We start from the raw sequence: 19,376 nt of genomic DNA on the forward strand, positions 1-19,376 counted from the left end.
AATCGTGGAGGAGAAAGGGTTTGTTAGGGGATGGAATCCTGAGGTGTAAGGATGGGGGGTGACTGGGGAATAAGATGTAAGATAAAAGAAAATAAGCAACCACATGAAGAAGTAGAGCTAAAGTATGTTCCTTTATCAGGCAATCCTATACCAGAAACAAGCCCAACCAGACAAAATTCTAGCACGCTCCTGTTGTAAATCAGAATCTAATATTATTGCTGCTACTCCCCCGCAACCAAAGTCCTATTGGGATTCAGGGGTGAAGTTCCTGTTTCTTTCAGCTGAAACAGGATTACCTTTTGTACTTAGGTTCTCTTTGTGATTGGTTACAAATCTTTGGAGGAGTACATTAGAATTTCTTTTTTCTTCAGTGGGCCCCCTGCTCCTCTAGATCCCTCAACTTGACCTCTCTCTTGTCCAAAAACTGAACAATTTGACACTCAGTCAGCACTCAGAAAATGGGAGCCATCTCCCACTTCCCTCTAGTGGGGACTGGGTGTTTGTTCTAGATGTCTTATTCCTGGGATCCAGTGGGCTGTGGTGGTGGTCTGAGTGTGCATGTTGCCAGTTTGGCCTGAGGTGGCTGAATTGTTTTGTAAAATACCGGAAGTTGAGCATGCAGTGTCTCAGTTTCACTTAGCAGCCATAAATCCAGTTGGACTATCTTGTGTGTGTCTGTCCTGAAGGAAGCATACTGTATAAGCCTAGAAATAGTCACTTTATTCACAGACTCCCAAACTTGCATTTTTATCTACGACCACAAGAACCTTGCTTTTAAATTTAAGTTTATTGCATATATTTGCCTTTCTTAGTAGCTCCTTTTAAGGCTTATTTAGGTCTAGAATTTTGAGAGCATATTAAAAGGAAATGTCTGGTTTTACTTATAGATCCCAAGAGCTTTTCACCTGTCATGCTGAGATTTAATATGATTGCACTTTTTTCCTTTCATACCCACAATAAAGAAAAAATAAGTAGTAACATTAATAAGTACATTGTTCTACCACCAAAAAAACCTTTATCTCATTTGGTTTGTAGAAAAGGTGTATATATTTAAAGACTCTGGCGGTGCACTCTGGCATTATGTTAGATGTGTGATTGATAGAAAACGGCTGAACTTTGTTCTTTGTGGTGGGCCTGAGGGGACTGACAGCTTATATACAGTAAAGAGGAAACATTAAAGAAAGACATGGAAAAATAAGAACATTGAGTTACATTATGCAGACTAAAAATAAATAAATTGGGAATATAGACCTTTATGCTTCAGGATATAAACTCCTCATAAGGAAAGCTTCTTGCTAACCTCATTAGCATTTGGTTTATTTCATAATTGTCCATGATATGATTTCTCATTCTGGCTGTGTCTACACTGGCAATAGAACGACAATTTTTTTCGTCTTTCAGAGGAGTTAACCCCCCACCACCACCACCACCACTTCGAAGACAAAAGTTTTGCCGCAACAAGTGCCAGTGTGAATAGCACGTTGTCGGCAGGAGAGTGAGTACACTGTGCGACTTTTTGCGGCACGGCTGTGGTGGCACAGTCATGTCTCTAAAAGCTGTGTAGTGTAGACATAGCCTCCTTCCTCTAAGGCACCTGGCACTTGTCACTGTCAGGGACAGAATAGACCGGTGTGATCCAGTGTGACACTATTCGTTGTTAATGGATACTGATCCATAGTGAATGGCCTTATTCTACAGATTTTTTTTTCTTGAGCTAATCTTCACAAATATTTTGTTGTTTGCAGTGATGTTGTATCCATGTAGGTCCCAGGATGTTAGAGAGACAAGGTGGGTAAGGTAATACCTTTTATTGGACTCAATTTTGTTGGCGCGAGAGATGAGCTTTTAAGCAGTTGGCTGTTAACTGCTCACTTCACCTTGTATTTGGGTGTGACATTCTGAGTACCTTTCCCAAACCTGAAAATCTCTGTGCAGATTTGAAATATTTTGCTAGCAGACCACTGTTTTCCTACAATATTGTTTTCAAAGACTAGTTTGAACAATGTTTTCCATGTATCAAAACTGTCTCACTTCTCAGTGATATTTTACCTCCTGGGAGGGAGAACTGCCTTTCTCCATCTTTCTTCTCCTGTTGCCCCCCTGTTCTAATGGTGAGATGACAAGATCAAAAACCTTTGTGGGGACACGTTACTGGCATTAGTATCAGTAGCTTGGTGTGTTTATAGACTAGTTTTTTCCTGAGCTGTGAGAGCTTGGCTTATCTTGTTGCAGAATTATGCGCGTTGACCACAAGTGAGCTGCCAAAACAGGACTCTCTTGCCCAGAGGAAAAAATGCACTCAGGTGTGAATCCTAGAAATTTAGGTGAAAAAGACCTGTTTAGGAGGGGTCTGAATAATCTTCTGAGCATGTGATCATGGAGGCCAATGTGCCAGAGATTAAGGGATTTAAACAGTTGGGTTTCTTGCTGTGAACCCATGTTGTACTCCACCTTTCCCCACTTCCTCCATCCTCAAACTCAGGAATACATTGACAGTAAAGGGGTACTTAACTAGTGGTAATGTAGGCCTCACTGGGCCATCATGGCAGGTTCATGGATGTTCAGATAAAGTGGCCAAGAAAAGTCATGATGCCATATTTTCAAAAATATCTGGTCTTATCAAAAGGGAGCTTTGTTCCCCACTGTGGTTTTGGGTGACCCCCATGTAACCACTCTTGCTATGGTTCATGAAACCAAATACACAGATGTTGTCTTCTTGGCCGTACGCTCTGCAGATGAGGGTGGTGACGCAGTTTGCTTCTTGAGACACAGGCACCTGCTCCATAGGCTTGTTATATGGATATTTTTCCTTATCCTTATGTCACAGAGGCCCCTTTAAGTGTGTTTTAAGATTCGTCCAGCTCTCACCACTGCACATACAAGATGGTGCACAGACATACAGTTTCTCATTTTCTGCTTCTGTATGGATGAAGAAGCTAGGGGTTCCCTTGTGATTCTCCCTCACTCACCTGAAGGAGTACTTTATTTTCTGCCTCTGGCCTAGCATCAGTACCAGTAGGGGAAAAGGTTTGTCAAGGGTTTTGGAGAGAGAGCCAACATTCCATGAAGCACTCAGTGCTGAAGTGGAACCCAGTGCTAAGATCAAAAGGGGGGCGGAGGGGACGACTCCTGATTTGGCGTAGTATGCATTGTGTGACACGTCTTTTTTCTTCTCTGAAATCTATAAAATCAGTAGCAACAAAACAAAGATGACCTTCAGGTTCCAGGAGTGATCTTTTTGTGGCACAACCTTGCTTTTTCTCTGGAAATGTCTTGACTCATGATGATGGATCAGAGAGGAATGTGTAGCCGCTGAAATATTTGCCAGTTGCAGTTTTGCATAATATATGTAGAAGCAAAAACGATGTTCTACAATGGAGTTAGGGTCAGCAGGACTTGGCACCACTTAAGTACAGTAGGCCAGACAAACTGTTTGCATGTGGGCTGTCGCTTCTGTTAGCACAGCTTAGCTGTTAGTGTGCTGTATACATTAAAAATACTGGGCACATAATTTCAAAGTGATAGGGGCAAACTAGAATGGATCATGTAGATCTGCAAACTAAATATTACCAGTTGTGTTTTTGTGAAGGCATTTCTTGTTACCTTGTTGCTGCTTTCTCTGTCTTAGATGTGAGCTTTATCAATTATCCCATTGACTTGATTTGTATGGTGTGGTAACTACATATATTGATGGGGCAATAATTAGTGATTGCAGCTTCATGAAGTATCTGTACTTTGGTGGTGGACTTCAGCTGTTTATGTGCTAGTTTCTCATGATTTATTAACTTGTATTAATTAGGTTGAAGGAGTTTAAGGTCAGTACAGCAAATCACATCCCTATAAAGAGAACATAAATTATACTGTATTTTAGTCTTTCAGAATTCACTTGTATAATAAACATGGAAGCCAGCTGTAATGTCCAGCTAGGATAACAGATTTGGCCACAGTGGCAGTAGGGATTGTATAATAAGCGGACATAATGCATGGCTTGGAGATTCCAGTTTTCCCTTCCTCATTCATGTAATGGGTTGGAATATCTTTGGAATGGGCATAAGTGAGCTGGAAGGTTAGGGCAGTTCAATATGTGGTGGTGGTCTGAGTCAGTGGTATATATTAGACAAGTGGTGGAAGAACAGGGCCTAGCTGCAGGGACAGTTGTGCTATCATATTTTCTTCAGCCTTCACATCATTAAATATTTCTCTCTGGAATTCAGTCCTCAAGTCTGATTTCCCTCTTGTTTATGAAATAACATATGCTGGACTATCTGCCTGTCTGAACCTAGCCTGTTTACAAAAAATTAGTAGTTCTGGTCTTGTCCTCCCTGACCTGTAGCATTCTGTTGGACTTTTTTCCTCTCCCCTTGGATGTCCAGGAAAAGTTCTTGTCTGTTTTGTTTTAGTTTTCCTTGCTCTCTGGCCAGTGTTCCACCACTTGGCATCTTGTGCCTGAGGTCCCCCACCCTCTTCCCTACTCCACAAATTCCTTGGTGCAGTACTGGTCTCTACAGTGGAAAAATAGAGGGTGGGGTGTTAACTATAGCACTGACTTGTCAATACTTTGAAATACCAAGGAATGCAAAAAAAGTAACCATTTCAGTTCTCCTCAGTTCACATGCCTTCCTACAAGATATTTAATTAGAGATTGATAAAATTAGATTTCTCACACACGGGTAATAAGTGTGGGCTATAAAGGCAGGTGGGGGGAAGGATTACTGCGGGTGTAGCCAGTGGAAGGGGACATTTTTGAGTCCGAGGAAGGGAAGCCGACTTTCTTTGAAAGTGAAGAGGGGAAGGCTGTTAAGTTTACATTCATGGGCTTATATCAGAGGCCCAGGTCTGGGAATAACATGGTTGTGAGAGCTTCTGTGGGAGCGTACTGAAATATGCATTGCCCCAGATTTGATGGGCAGGCTAGACAACTGGCTTTTGTAAATGATTTGCAGACACAGATTCAAGGCCTGGGGGAAAATAAGGGCTAAGATTAATTGATATCTCTGGAGAAATCTAACATGCCTTTGGTGTCTGGCAGCAGGTAGGAAGGGTAGTGCAATTATACCTTCAACCCTTGTGACCTGTGTTGTACTGTAGTTTGCTATCAAATTATACCTGGCTGTTTTTCATGCATTAAATAGAAAGGTAAGGATGAAATATGATTTTAAGTAGATAAGAACAGCATGCTAATTAAGTGGCCCAGTCAGGTGCTGGGATTGATGGATAAAATATAATGCAAATGCTTTGTTCATAGTGGTTTTGTGCAATAAAATTCTCTTGTGTTCACAGTTTGCACATTATGTATACAGCTTTTTATTGTGGGGTGAGTCTGCAGGGATAGGCACTGGGGAAGATGTTTGGGGTTCGAATGAAAACTTTTGCCCACATGCAAAATGACATCCACCCATTTAACACTGATAATGCCAAGCATCAGTCTTTCAGTGTTGTTTTTTTCCAGATTTCTCCCTGACTCCGCGTGTATGTATTTAGGATTATGCTCACACCGATTTTTTTCTTACATTTTTCCAAACTAAATCTCACGTTATTTTGTACCCACAGTTTTTTGTCTGTCCTCTTGTATTTCCATTGTAATGGATGTTAACAACTTTCTGATTTAGTAACATCTGCAAATCTTACCGTATGTTTACTCTTTTCTCCAGATTAATAAAGAGATTTTATCAAACTATTGCGGACATCAGTCCCACTGGTACTCCACTGTATGCCCCCTAGCATCCTAGGATTTTTCACACTGCCAACCAAATGAAAGTTTAGTAGGAAGTTTGAGGGGCTCAGTTACTATAATGATGGTGTGCATACTACAAGTACCTAAACAGATATTGTCATTTATCATTTTTTGTCTTTTAGTCAGTTTTCAATCTATACAAGTGATCCTTCCCAAACCAGTGTGAATTTATCTTTTAATTAAGATTTTGAGACCATATCAAATGCTTTATTAAAATACAAATGTAGGACATCTGTTGGTCACTTCCTCCACTAATTTTCTAATTCTGTTTTTAAAAATCAGTCTTATCCTCTCACTTATTAATTTTATTTGTTTACTTATTTGGCTAACACTTAGCTTTTATGTTTTTTTTGTTTTGTTTTGTTTAGGGGTTTTGTTTTGCTGTCTGTATCTCCTCCATACAGGTCTGAGTGCAGTTTGACTCATCTTTATCCTTAACTACACTTCTAAAATGCAGGATGTTCCTTACCAGTAAATTCCCACACCTCTTCCCCCCAAAAGAAAGTTTTCTGACTTTTCCAGGTTCTGGGTCCTCCAAGCTGACCGGTTGTTTTACCTGGTCAGCTGCTTAGTATAGTAAGATGTGACACAGTTGATTGCCTGGGTTACTGTTTGCATGGCCCTGTGGCCAGTGAGAAAATGCAAGCAGGTATTGCAAAGAAAATGATTATTCTTATTCTAGTGTGCCTTTCAATGGCATGCTTTTTAAAATCTTATCCTTCGACTAAGCCGTAAGTTATCCTCCAGAGGGACACTATATTCAGAGGGTGAAAATGGTGCGGTGTTGTTCATTGTTATGCAGCTTACATTTATTTAAATTAGTTTGTGTCTCTGAGAGGTATGACCGTATTTGAGACTAAACTAAAGGTGGGTGGAGATTTTCAGGGAAGGGAACATTTTAATACTTCTGGAAAGAGCTATAGAAAGAACAATAGATGTGTTCTAAGGAGTTGAAGAGGAGCAGACACCCTGTAAAGTTGTGACCTGTTGAAAGTTTTGCTAGATCACCTTGATTTGTCTGGGGTGGGTCCCAAGCTGAAAATTCTTTCAGGCTGACGGAACATCTTTTTTTCTGTCAGGACTTGTTCCTGCAGGAAAAACTTCTAAAGATTGCAGTTTGAGAAAGCAGAGTGAATAGAGTGAAAGGGGGGTGACACGGTAACAGATGCAAATAGAAGGGGCACCTGATCTTGTTCATAGAATCATAGAATATCAGGGTTGGAAGGAATCTCAGGAGGTCATCTAGTCCAACCTCCTGCTCAAAGCAGGACCAATCCCCAATTTTTGCCCCAGATCCCAAATGGCCCCCTCAAGGATTGAACTCACAACCTTGGGTTTAGCAGGCCAATGCTCAAACCACTGAGCTATCCCTCCCCCGTTCTCTGATTTGAACCACTTTTAAATTCAAGACCAAACTTGGGTCCTCCTTCTGACAACAGGAGTTAGGAATCCTGCAGAAGCAGTGCCCTTAACCCATGTGGAGAATGATGTGCATTCCATTGTTCTGTAGTGACCACCTCAGACCAACTAAATATCAGGATTAATAGGCTCTGAAGCAGCCTCATAAAGCCTTTTCTAGCCAGCATAAAGGTTTACATACTGCATGATCTTTACCTAGAATGGGCTATCCAAGAGGAACTCCCTGATAGCAGCCTTCAACTACCTGAAGGGAGGTTCCAAAGAGGATGGAGCTAGGAGCAATGTTTGGCACGTGGCCCGCCAAGGTAAGCCCCCTGGTTGGCCGGGCCAGTTTGTTTACCTGCCGCATCTGCAGGTTCGGCTGATCGTGGCTCCCGCTGGCCGCAGTTCGCCACTCCAGGCCAATCGGGGGCTGCAGGAAGCGGCGCGGGCCAAGGGATGTGCTGGCTGCCGCTTCCCGCAGCTCCCATTGGCTGGGAGCAGCGAACCGCTGCCAGTGGGAGCCGCAATCGGACGAACCTGTGGACGTGGCAAGTAAATAAACTGGCCCAGGGGGCTTACCCTGGCGGGCCACATGCCAAATGTTGCCGATCCCTTAGCTAGGCTGTTCTCGGGGTGACAGATGACAGAACAAGAAGCAATGGTCTCAAGTTGCAGTGGGGGAGGTCTAGGTTGGATATTAGGAAAAACTATTTCACTAGGAGGGTGGTGAAGCACTGGAATGGGTTCCCTAGGGGAGATGGAATCTCCATCCTTAGAGATTTTTAAGGTCCGTCTTGACAAAACCCTGGCTGGGATAATTTATTTGGGGTTGGTCTTGCTTTGAGCAGGGGCTTGGACTAAAGACCTCCTGAGGCTTTTTCCAACCCTAGTCTTCTGATTCTTCTGTGATTAAAATCTACCTTTTATGGTTGTTAAATTTATTTCTTGTTTATAATATAACCCAGTTTGTGCAATACATAATTGGGGGTGAGGGTGGTAAGAGGGTGTGCATACCTCCCTCCATGTTGAGGGAGGAGGCGGATTTCATAATATACCTTTGGGTCTGCACTCCAAGGGAGGTGGGCACCTGAGTGGTGGGGCAAGTCTCTTAAGCTGAGTCCTCTCAGAGCTGATCTCGGTGTTTGTGGTGTTCTGCAGTTGAGTATGTCCCTGCCTGTGTGTGTGCTGGAGTGGGCTTAAGACCCTGGCTCAGCAAGATAGGTTAAAGGGGGCCCATGCTGGCAGAATAGGCGGGCTCAGTGGTATCTCAGCACATCAGGTGGCATCTTGAAGAGGGGCAACCCATCACACCTTCCTTAAAAAAAACTGATAAAAAGAAAACTTGGGTAAAATTGAAGGAAAGGGGACAGAGGAAGGACAGGAAAGAGGGTAGCTTTAATATTTTGCTGGCTAGTAAGTCAGGTACCAGGTCATTGGTTATTTCAGTAGTTTGATATGATCAGCTTTTCCTCACTGCTGCACCCCAAACATCCAGATAATGTTAAAACTTCTTAAAGGAGCTCTGTTTACAGTATTGCCATGTGATGCTGAATGTCTGCAAACACAAGACTCTTGCTGTGTTACCTTTATCTGCCTGGAGTAGTGAGATCTTTAAATTCAGATTTAGTGCTTCTAATTTTGTACAGAAAAATCTGAATTTGGAATATTTAGCTGTTAATTTCTTAAAAGCATCTGGTTGCCTATAAATCTTCATAAACTTTATTTTTTTAGTCGCTGATACAGATTGCAATTTCATTACCAAGACCTGCTAGGTTGTGTGTTCTGATAGTGTAGTGCGCGCTGTGGCTGTGCTGTAAGACTATGAAGTACAAGTATCTTCAGCTGTGCAAAAACTGACATAAATCAGTTTGATTTGGTAAAACTCCATCCTTCCACTGAATGAATAATTCTTTGTGGAGAATAAAATAAATATATTACACTATATTTTTTGTGATTATGTTGGTGTCTAATATAGAAGTAGTAGTTTTATGTAGTTTGATAGCACTGAATTTGCAGGAGGAGGAAGATTCAGGATCTGTTTTAATCTAAGATGTGGGGTACATTTCTTTTAAAATAAACTGAAAATTTTGTAAAATACAAAACCTTATATTAAAGTGACACTTGCTAAACCCCATTGCCCTGCTCATAATTGACAAAGATATCAGCATCCGTGTTGCTGTCCTGTCAGTAGCATTTTTGGCTCCTGTTGGTCTGTGAGATGAGCTGTACTCCATGAGCAGCAACGACAGATCTGCTTAAGTAGAAAATCCATGTATTCCAAGGCATTGAGGTTTCACGGCAGGTTTCCCACAGTTTTTCTATGTTCTATACGAGCTAAGCCAGGGGTGGCCAAACTTACTGACCCTCTGAACTGCATATGACAATTTTCAGAAGTTTGAGAGCCAGGGTGTGCCTGCTGCGGTTTGGGGCTTCTGCCCCACAGGAGGCATCTGTGGGGCTCGGGGCTTCAGTCCTGCTCCTGCTGAAGCCCCAAGCCCTGGCAGGCGCACCCCATGGGCCTAAAGCCCTGAGACACCCCCCCACACCCCCTGCTGGATAGAAACCAGTACCTCACCACCCTGCTGCAAGGCAGAGGTCCCGAGCTCTGTCTCTTCTCTCCCTCCCCATCTCAATGTGGTAGGTGGGGAATGGGGGGGAGTGGAGGGGGTTCCGGGAGCTGCACTTTAACTGTAAAAGAGCCATATGTGGCTCACGAGCCGCAGTTTGACCACCCCATAGCTTATGCATTCATTTTAAAAAATTTTAATTTCTGATTGTAATGTCAGAATACAAATCAATACAGTATTGTCCTGAGTCTGCAGGCTGAAAATGAGGTACAGACGTCTCAATTTAATTCAGTTTAACTGGTTGTCAGAAGATCATAATCAGATTCAAAGTTCAACATAGTTTTGAACGTTTTCATGTCATGTTTTCCTGTAGGAGAAACACCTAGCTCTAATGGTCTTTATCCATTAAACCTGGACATACCTGTCACATCTTTGATTCCTTTTATTTGAAAGATCTTCCTTTAGGAAGAGGTTTCAAATTTTGAGTGTATAAATATTTATTTATTTGGAGGCATTACAGTGCTTAAAAACTAAGGTAAAATGATATTCTACTGTATGTCATCAGTTTCTTTAAAAAATGGTCATGGGACTCTGTGAATTTGTGTACAGAATTGTATAAACTATATTCAGAAACATTTATTCCATCTCTAGTCTGTCTGCATGCCAGTGCAGGCCTAAAAAAAAGTACACTCCTTGGACTCAGGTGGGCTCTGACCCCATGACATCTTGCAGGCTAATCAAGGATTGTGCCCCTAAACCTACAAACCGGATAAGTGTGGTCCAAAAGCAACAGTCTCTTCTGCTGGGTATTGCCTCCCTCCTTTACTCCTGTCAGGAATTCACTCCCAGCTTTTCAGCCTCCTTTAGTCACATGGCCTGGAGAAGGGTCTATGTTGATCTCGTTCCCTCCACCTGAGGTCCCTTACTGTGTTATTCTGTGGGCATTTGGAGATGGCTCCCTTCTGCCTCCTAGCAGTGTCTGGGATCATTGCTTTAAGAACCCTCTTAGGCTGGCTCAACTGCAGCTCTGTCATCCATCTGCTCTGGGATGCAAAGCATTTATCTCAGTGGTTCATTCATTGACTCTTCATGCTGCCAGCTCCGTTATTGAGACACAGGGGTAACAGATCCAGTGCATAAGTGCACCCTGGGGTGAATAAATTATCGAAGTTTCAGTGATTCTCAATAGCATGTGGTGCAGTGCAGGTTTAGGGGATGGAGGGAGGGAAACAAATGGACTTTCCCTGCCATCCCCATTCTCTCTTGCAGCAAGTAAATCTGAAGCCTCATTTCGCTGACACTAACTAAAATTGAAACCAAAGATCTTGTGGAGGACTGCAGGGTAGACTCAGCTCACACTCCCAGAAGCCAGGCCTGAGGGTAGTGGTGCAGGGTTTCCCTTCTGGGTAAATCTGCAGGACCCAGCTCTGCCGGTATGTGCAGGAGATCAGGAAGGGTGAGGCATCTTGGGCCTTGTCTAAGTTTTGTAACATTTTCAAGCTGTGTCACCTGGCGCACACAACTACTAAGGTACAGAAAGCTCCACATAACCTTTACAACTTAAGGGGGAAAGGAGGCTACATCAAATGTTACGACAATATTATTGTCTTGTTAAAAACTTCTGCTTTTATAAAAAGCCTAAACTAGCAACTTATCCTTTCTCATAAGAGCACAAAGATGAGCAACGTTAACATAAAACTATTCAGAATGGCTGTAAAAAGTATTCGAAAGCATAATGAATGGTCTCGTCAACAGTGTATCAGGATTTCACGCCAATTCATACTAAATAGTATAAGAGAAGGACACATTTTACAAACGGGTTTAATTCTTTGCTCAGTAGTGACATGGCTCGCTACTGGTGTCTCTACATGATAAGGTATCATAGTGCACAGCTACAAGGAAAGGGCTATAGATTTGCTAGGGGAACATTAATTGTGAATTTCCTGACTCTTGTGGATTTAATTTCAACCCTAATTCTGCCTTGGCACTAAACTTCATCTTCTTCTTTCAGTAGTAACATGGGATGACTATCATGAAGTCTTTCTGGCATTGGTGCTTTGACTTATGAAATGTTCTGTGTTTTGTGCAGATGTTGCTTGCTCTTCTAGAAATTCATGTTTGAAACAATGTCATCTTTTAGTTCCTGGCTTTTGTCATGTCAATTTTTAATTTACGTAATAAAAATAAACTGGATCTTCCACAGCTATCAGGCCCTCATCATTCTGTTCTTGCTGCTTGTTTGGCAGCAGTAAAATCAGACAACACAGAATGGCCTGTCAGCAAAGGAGGTAGACCAAGGACGCTGAGCTGGCCTGTTGAATATTGGCATGAAATTTGGGGAGATGTAAATGTTGCAACAAATGACATACTGTATAAATATAGCAATGCATTGGCCAACTTAGGGTTTTATAGACTGCAAAATTATACTGTTTGTGATAGGCTCTGCCATGAGTTCAGTGTAATTGAAATGTAAATGGATCTTAATTTGTATGGGATTTGTTTCTGCCACTAATTCCATGTTACTTTTTGCAATATGCTCTTGTAACCCTGTTACAATCATCTTATGAGAATTGGTTTCTTAATTAAAGCCAAGAAAAAGTACCAATTTTTTTTCTTAATGACACTAATTTATGAAGAAGTTAGGATTTAGCTTTAGGTCATTTTTTTTCCAGTTCAGAGAAACATAATTAGGTTTTAAACGCATGCTTTTATATGTAGTTCAGAAAATGATTTTATTGTTGTTTGCTTTCTAATGGCAGACAAGTTGGGATGGAAATACTGTTGCTTAACATAGAAGGCAGTTAGTACATATTATGGAGTTTGGAGTAGATGTACTAAATAGTAATTTGGAATGATGAAGGGTAACTGCCTAGCAGCTTGTTAGTTTGATACATCTCTGCCATCTCCTATGAACTCATGAGCTGTTTTGTGTTTGGAGTGCATTTCTTCAGAGACAAAATAATCAAAAGAACCAGTGTTCCAGGATAAATATGCTTTTTTGGACATTTGGTAGGGGGCGGGGTAGGGGTATTTAAGAGTAAATTTAGTGCTAAGGAAAGGTGCCAGACACATGGCATTACCAGTCAAAGTTGGTTAGCCAAACAATAGCTTGAAAACGCCTCTCTCTCACCAACGGAGATTAATACAATGAATACCTGTTACCATTCACTAGGCTTTGCCCCCTCTGCCAGCTCACTGAACCCTTTTGTCTCATCCTCCCATTTGCACCTGTTTATTTTCGTATGGTTCTCTATAGCCTCCAAGTGTGCCTGGCTTTTTTGCCCTGTTTATCTGTCGGTTCATATATCTCTCAGGATCTGACCCACTCACCTGAAGCATACAGTCCTGTTTCCAAGACTGTCTTTGAAAACTCTCATTTTGTCCATCAACCATAGAACCCTGCCTTCGTGGCTTACCTCGTTCTTCACAACACGTTAAACATCAATTTAAAAATCAAAGTAGGCACTTGAAGCATGTCAAAAGTACTGCTCAGGTACTGCTTACTATGCTTTTATGCTGCACCCTTTTCTCCTTTCTTACCACGAGTAAAGGTAGGCTGTTGGTGGTCTGATCTGGAAGAGGGTTTTGAATGTACAGTGTTGAGGGAGATCAAAGAAGCAACTAACTCAGTGAAATGGTAATAATGGGAAACTTCAATTACCAGTATCCAAACTTTTAAACCATCACAATGGGGCAACATTTAGGGAAATGGTTGCTTGATTTTCTAGGTTTCAGAGTAGCAGCCGTATTAGTCTGTATATGCAAAAAGAAAAGGAGTACTTGTGGCACCTTCATAAGTGAGCTGTAGCTCACGAAAGCTTATGCTCAAATAAATTGGTTAGTCTCTAAGGTGCCACAAGTACTCCATTTATTTTTGATTTACTAGAGTACTACTTGGAACACCTAGTCCTAAAGCACACAAGAGGAAAGGTTTTTCTTGACTTATTCCTAACTGAGATACAGGAGTTGGTCAAAAAAGTAATTACAGCTTAACAGCTATTGGTGATTATAATTTAAGTACTGCATCCTCAGGGAGGAATTTCATATAAAAAATAAACCTGTCACTATGCACTTAGCTTTAGAAAGGGAGATTGGGGGAAAAAGGGAGCTGATCAAAAAGGCCCTAAAGTAAAAACTTAGGAAAGTAAAATCCTTAGCCTAAAACAGATACAAAGACTGTGCATATCCCTAAACTGAAAAGGAAACAGGAAGGTAAAAGAGATGTGGTTAATTGTCAGAGATGAAGAAAGTATTCAAGCCAAACCAGTATTCTTCTGAAAATGGAAATGCAACATTAAGTGAAACTAATAAAAATAACATAAACAATGGCAGATGAAATATATACATTTGTATATTTTATGAAGACAGGGATTTTTGAAGAGTAAATACTAATTACTATTACTGGAGCAATTTGGCCTCCTGTAGTCAATTAGAACTTTTTGTGTCAGCAAATTTTAGGTGGTCAGATCAGGAAAAGGTATCCAACCAAATAACTTTTTAAAGTAAAAATTACATTGATTTAGCTGATGCTTTTGTCAACTTTTTTTTACACTTGTTAATTGCCAGTCTTGTGCTAACAAGTTAAAGGACAAGAGACACATCTTAGCTGAGTTAGCAAAACTAAAATTGGCTGCAATACAAATCAGATGTCTAATAAGCTGTATAGTGAGCATCCTCCTGGTGGATATGGGGTGCACATGCTGAGCTAGAACTCCATATGGCGGACTATTTAATGATTGACAAATATGGATCCTATTAGCATGAAATTGGTGCTTAGCCAGCAACATTTTTTGAAGATCCCATACATTTTAAAAAAAAAACCTCACTCTCTTGAAACAAACATTTTTTAGCTTTGTATCTCTGGCAACTTTGTTTCTGCCTCAACATGAGAATTTTTAAAATATTGCGCTGAATTCTGTAATAAAAATGTATTTGTGATGGGGAAGCCATAAAATAATTGTAGAATCCATTGCCTTCATGATGTGATAACTAGAGATTTAACTTCATGCGGTATTTTGTTTTGAATGTATATGGTCTACTTCAATTTTTTCCTCCACAGATGTAAACTGCAGTAATAATACAAAACTGTGTGTGTGGGGTATGACTCACTCAGGTGCGTTTGTTTTTTGCATTTGCATAGAGTGAAGACAGTCCGAGTCCTAAGAGACAACGCCTTTCTCATTCAGTCTTTGACTATACAGCAGCATCACCAGCCCCATCACCGCCAATGCGACCATGGGAGATGACATCAAATAGGCAGCCTCCTTCAGCTCGACCCAACCAACATCACTTCTCAGGGGAACGATGCAACACACCTGCACGCAACAGGAGGAGGTAAATGGATTAGTCAGGTTGTGGAGTGGTTTCTTGCTAGCCTGTCTGCTGATTCAGGCGAGACCTTTTTCAAGGCAGCAGGGATTCATTAGCATTAGAAGTGAAGTACTCCTAGCAGAAGACTGCTAGTTATACAACACTATATGATAAATATTAATTTTGAAAAATTTGTTGATAAATATTTGCTATTATCGCTGCTGAAAACTGGTATTTGGAAGTAATTAATGAGGTCAATGAAGTCTTCCTATAATTTTGTGTGGACATGTACAGTTTGAGAGGGTGGTTGCTCCTTAGCGTTTTCAGTTAGAATCCATTTATTTCTCTAATACCGCACATTACATTAGTGCGTTGTACACATAGACAATGTGTCAGAAAATCAACCAAAAACTAAAGATTCCTATTTCTGGACAGGCTATTACTACTAGTTGTAGACTAATTATTTTTATAGTGCAATAAACGTGCATGACACTTACACAACTTACAACTTTGTCCTTCCCTAATAAATGTACAATCTAATTTCAAATGAGAATGAATAAAACTGACAAGATTGATGCAAGTAGTATCATGTGATTGCTTAGATGTGTGGTGAATGTATTGCAAGGGTTTACATTTTTATCTTAGTTTAGTTTTGGCCTATGGTTCATAAGCCTCTTTTGAAGCAAAGTTTTTTGAATAAGCTCAATTAGTCATTATGGCTATGTTGAACTGGTGCCTGCACCAGTGCGTTGTAAAGCTTAAAAATAAAGACCTCTTCACTATTCTAGTTAATTATCCAAAACACAAGCGTTTGCTCCCTCACAATAGGTTTTGGAACTGTTTTTGTCACCTAACACGAATTTAAAACACATTTCCCTATGTTTGCTTCAGAAAAAAGTGATACTTTACATTCTCCAGCTTTAGGAGAAGCCATACATTTTTATGAATGCAAAAACCAGGCTTTTGAGACCAGAAACAGACCCTTTTCTATCCCCAAAGTTAAAAATTGTCAACTGGCATTTTGTTTACTGAAGCTGTAGCACATTGTTACTTAATTTAAAGAAGTCTTTTAGGGTCACAAATCCTGGAAGCTTCGGGCCACAACTTGCAAAATTATATTTGTTTTCATACAACCAGCAGTCAAAACTAATAATGCAAGTCAATGAGTTGATTTCTTGGATTGTTGCAGAGAGAGGCAATGGGGTCCAGTGGATAGGCAATTGTCTTGTGACTTAGGAGACCCGTATTTTATTTTCAGCTTCCACTGACATTCAACTGTGAACCTCTGTTTTACGCTCTTGTCCTCTGTCTTGTCTGTTTAGACTGTGACCTCCTTAGGGCAGGAACTCTTTGTACGGTGCCTTGCACAGTGGGCCTCGAACTTGCTTGGGGTTTCAAGGCACCACTGTTAATACAAATAAAAAGTAGATTATTAGTAAAATAAGCTCAATAGGCTTTTACATAATTCTGTTTAAAAGTGAAGTTAATTTTCCCTTCTTCTGATGAACTTGCTTCAAGTTTTATCAGGTTTAGTCTCTGTCACTATGTATATCCATTAATCTGTTACCCAGGTAACAAAACCTGTGCGTGCTCTGACTGGAGACTGTTTTGAAGCTGTCTGTCACCAAATGGCTAGCAAATACATCAGTATTGCCAACACCAAGCATTTAAAAAAAAAGTTAGACCCCGGAAAATCTTGATTCAAAATAAGCTCTTTGTTAGTCTGCCTTCTTCCCTCTACAGGCTCAATAATCACCTGTCATCCCACTTTGTGATTATTTAGGTTCAACATTCACCCTTATGTACACAGTGGATGCAAAGGTGGACTTCCCTCAGCTGCAAGGAAAGGGTCTGCACAGTTTGCTCTCCACTATTTGGGAAGATGGAGCTGCCGTTTTTTCCCCTCCCGTCCTTTCCTTGCCATACTCAAGCTTCCATCCCCATTCTTCCTGCCTCCCCTGATATGTAACACACCACCTTCCCTCTGCCTTCTCAGTCTTGTACTCTCATGTTCCTCCGCATCTGCTCCATGGCAGTAGCTCTGGTACTCTATTCCCTGATTGAGAACATTTAAAAAGTTACTGGGGGGGAAAAGTACTTATGTGAACAGCTAAATACAGAGAACAGGAATCTCTAGTTACAGACAGCTGTGATCGTTGTTACTGGCTAAGACCTGCATGCATCTGGTTATATTTATTTTTTGCTCCGTTTCCTCAACCTTGTTTCATTTGTTTGGTCCACAAGTTATGCCTTGTCTTTTAAGTTTTTAGAGACAGACTGTCATTTACTATTTTTGTCTGTTACCCAGCACAATGGGGCCCAAACTGGTTGAGGCCTGTGAGCACTACTGCAAGTTAAGTGCAAGTTGTAACTACTTTGCATGAGGCATTCCCAGTAATTCCAAGTTAGTCATCTGCTAGAGCTACACATCTGGAGGTTATCTCAGAGTTTCACCTAAGGAAAGGGACATTTCTTTGCAATCTGACATGTATCTGATCATCTAGGAGAAGTCTGTATGCATCAAGTTCTGTTTTTTCCAGAGTACTACGTTCTGTGCTGCCCATAAATCAGTATATAGAAAAGTGTTGACAGTTTTTGTTATGCTTTGTTTCCTTCTGGGTAATTAACAGAAGTAAAGCTTGACCATTGGCACTACTTGTGGACAGGTAAAGGCAGAACTGAAGCTAAAAATGCTACTGTGTCTAAAGATAAATGGCAGGGGAAACTAGGGCATCTCTGCTGGGTTTAGTTTTTTCAAAATGTTGAAACTGCCATCAGTGACTTTAACCACTCCAGGAACTTTTCCAAACCCAAGTCCTTCCTTCATATGATGTTACAGCTTTGCACTGATGTTAGCTGAAGATTGGATATGTGCTACTGTAAACAGTCAGATTTGTATATGAAGTTTAAAGGTGCATATAAAGGACGTTTAAATCTGAATTCACTAAAACTGAAATCTTGCTGCCTGCATTATTAAATAAAATATCTGCAGTAAAGTTACAAAAATTATATAGGTCTATCTTATCTGTAATGATGTACAACTGTGAACAAGTGGATTTTAGTAGTAATGCAATTTTTAGACATTTAAAAGCAGTCACTAACATAAAGCATACTTGAATACCTTGGGCAAGTTGACTTGTATTGTAACTGACTGTGACATAGTACTGAATGTACACAACCTTAAAGCTAGATTTGTATCTGTGCAGCTTTGATTGTCTTGTGTGACTATGGAAAGCACTGCGGGTAAATCTTTCCAGATGACACCAATAATAGCTATGTCAGCATAACTTTATTATTAGTTATGCAGAAATTAACAAACACTATAATAGATTCTGAAAATGGAAGAATACAAGGGAAACATTTATCTGCTTATAAGACTTAAATCAGCAAAGCTCTCTGATACTACAACACAAGTAATTATAAGCAGGGTTGGTAACAACACTTGTTGTTAAGGTTGCCTGACAGTTCCCATTATAAGACACTGTTTTCAGTTGCTTATAACTTTGCCAAACTTTAATAATTTGAGCTGAAATTTTCCATCCTGGGTGTTTTTGTCTCAGGGTGATTTTGGGGCGGGGGGGGGGGGGGGCATTTCAACCAAAACAGTTTCAGCTGTTTTTGAAAAAAGAAAAGGAGTACTTGTGGCACCTTAGAGACTAACCAATTTATTTGAGCATGAGCTTTCGTGAGCTACAGCTCACTTCATCGGATGCATACCGTGGAAACTGCAGAAGACATTATATACACACAGAGACCAGTAGTCCAGCAGGACAGTGGGGTGGGAGGAGGTATTGTTTCATGGTCTCTGTGTGTATATAATGTCTTCTGCAGTTTCCACGGTATGCATCCGATGAAGTGAGCTGTAGCTCACGAAAGCTCATCCTCAAATAAATTGGTTAGTCTCTAAGGTGCCACAAGTACTCCTTTTCTTTTTGCGGATATAGACTAACACGGCTGTTACTCTGAAAGCTGTTTTTGAGAATGTGAGAGTAAAAAACGTTATTTTGCCCATGTTAAAACATCCTGGTGTCTTTTTCTTTGAGAAAAAGTACCCCATGGTTTGCAGCAGAGACTTGAAATTTGGCCAGAGGGTGGCCTATGTCAAATGTGCCTTTTCCAGTTCTTGTGAAAATCTGCCCAAATTATATAAGACTTGGAAAAATTGCAGTTTGCATATGCTCTGTAGAGACTTGCTAGAGCATAGCTATTTCCCAAAGATTTCATCTGCAGTGAGCATGCTGCAGTGACCAGGCAAGTCACTGAAACTAAACTTCTTACAAGTAGTCATTAATTGCTCAGTTTCTGGGTACTGACTTCAGACCCTGGCATCTGATTAGCAGAAGGCGTGAGCGCACTTGGTTGCA

General features: G+C 40.8%; 1 protein-coding gene across 2 annotated transcripts in view; it reads left to right on the forward strand.

The window, feature by feature from the left end:
- Nucleotides 1-19,376, forward strand: part of RNF38 (ring finger protein 38) — a 187,778-nt gene that overhangs the window by 127,214 nt on the left and 41,188 nt on the right. For both annotated transcript variants that reach the window (XM_084628431.1, XM_084628432.1), the window contains one exon: nt 14,843-15,036. In XM_084628431.1, coding sequence (XP_084484557.1) covers nt 14,843-15,036 — 194 coding nt within the window. The remainder of the gene's footprint in view (nt 1-14,842; nt 15,037-19,376) is intronic.

This window comes from Lepidochelys olivacea (genome assembly GCF_965140295.1).
Source record: "Lepidochelys olivacea isolate rLepOli2 genome assembly, chromosome: 5".
Classification (NCBI taxonomy): domain Eukaryota; kingdom Metazoa; phylum Chordata; order Testudines; family Cheloniidae; genus Lepidochelys; species Lepidochelys olivacea.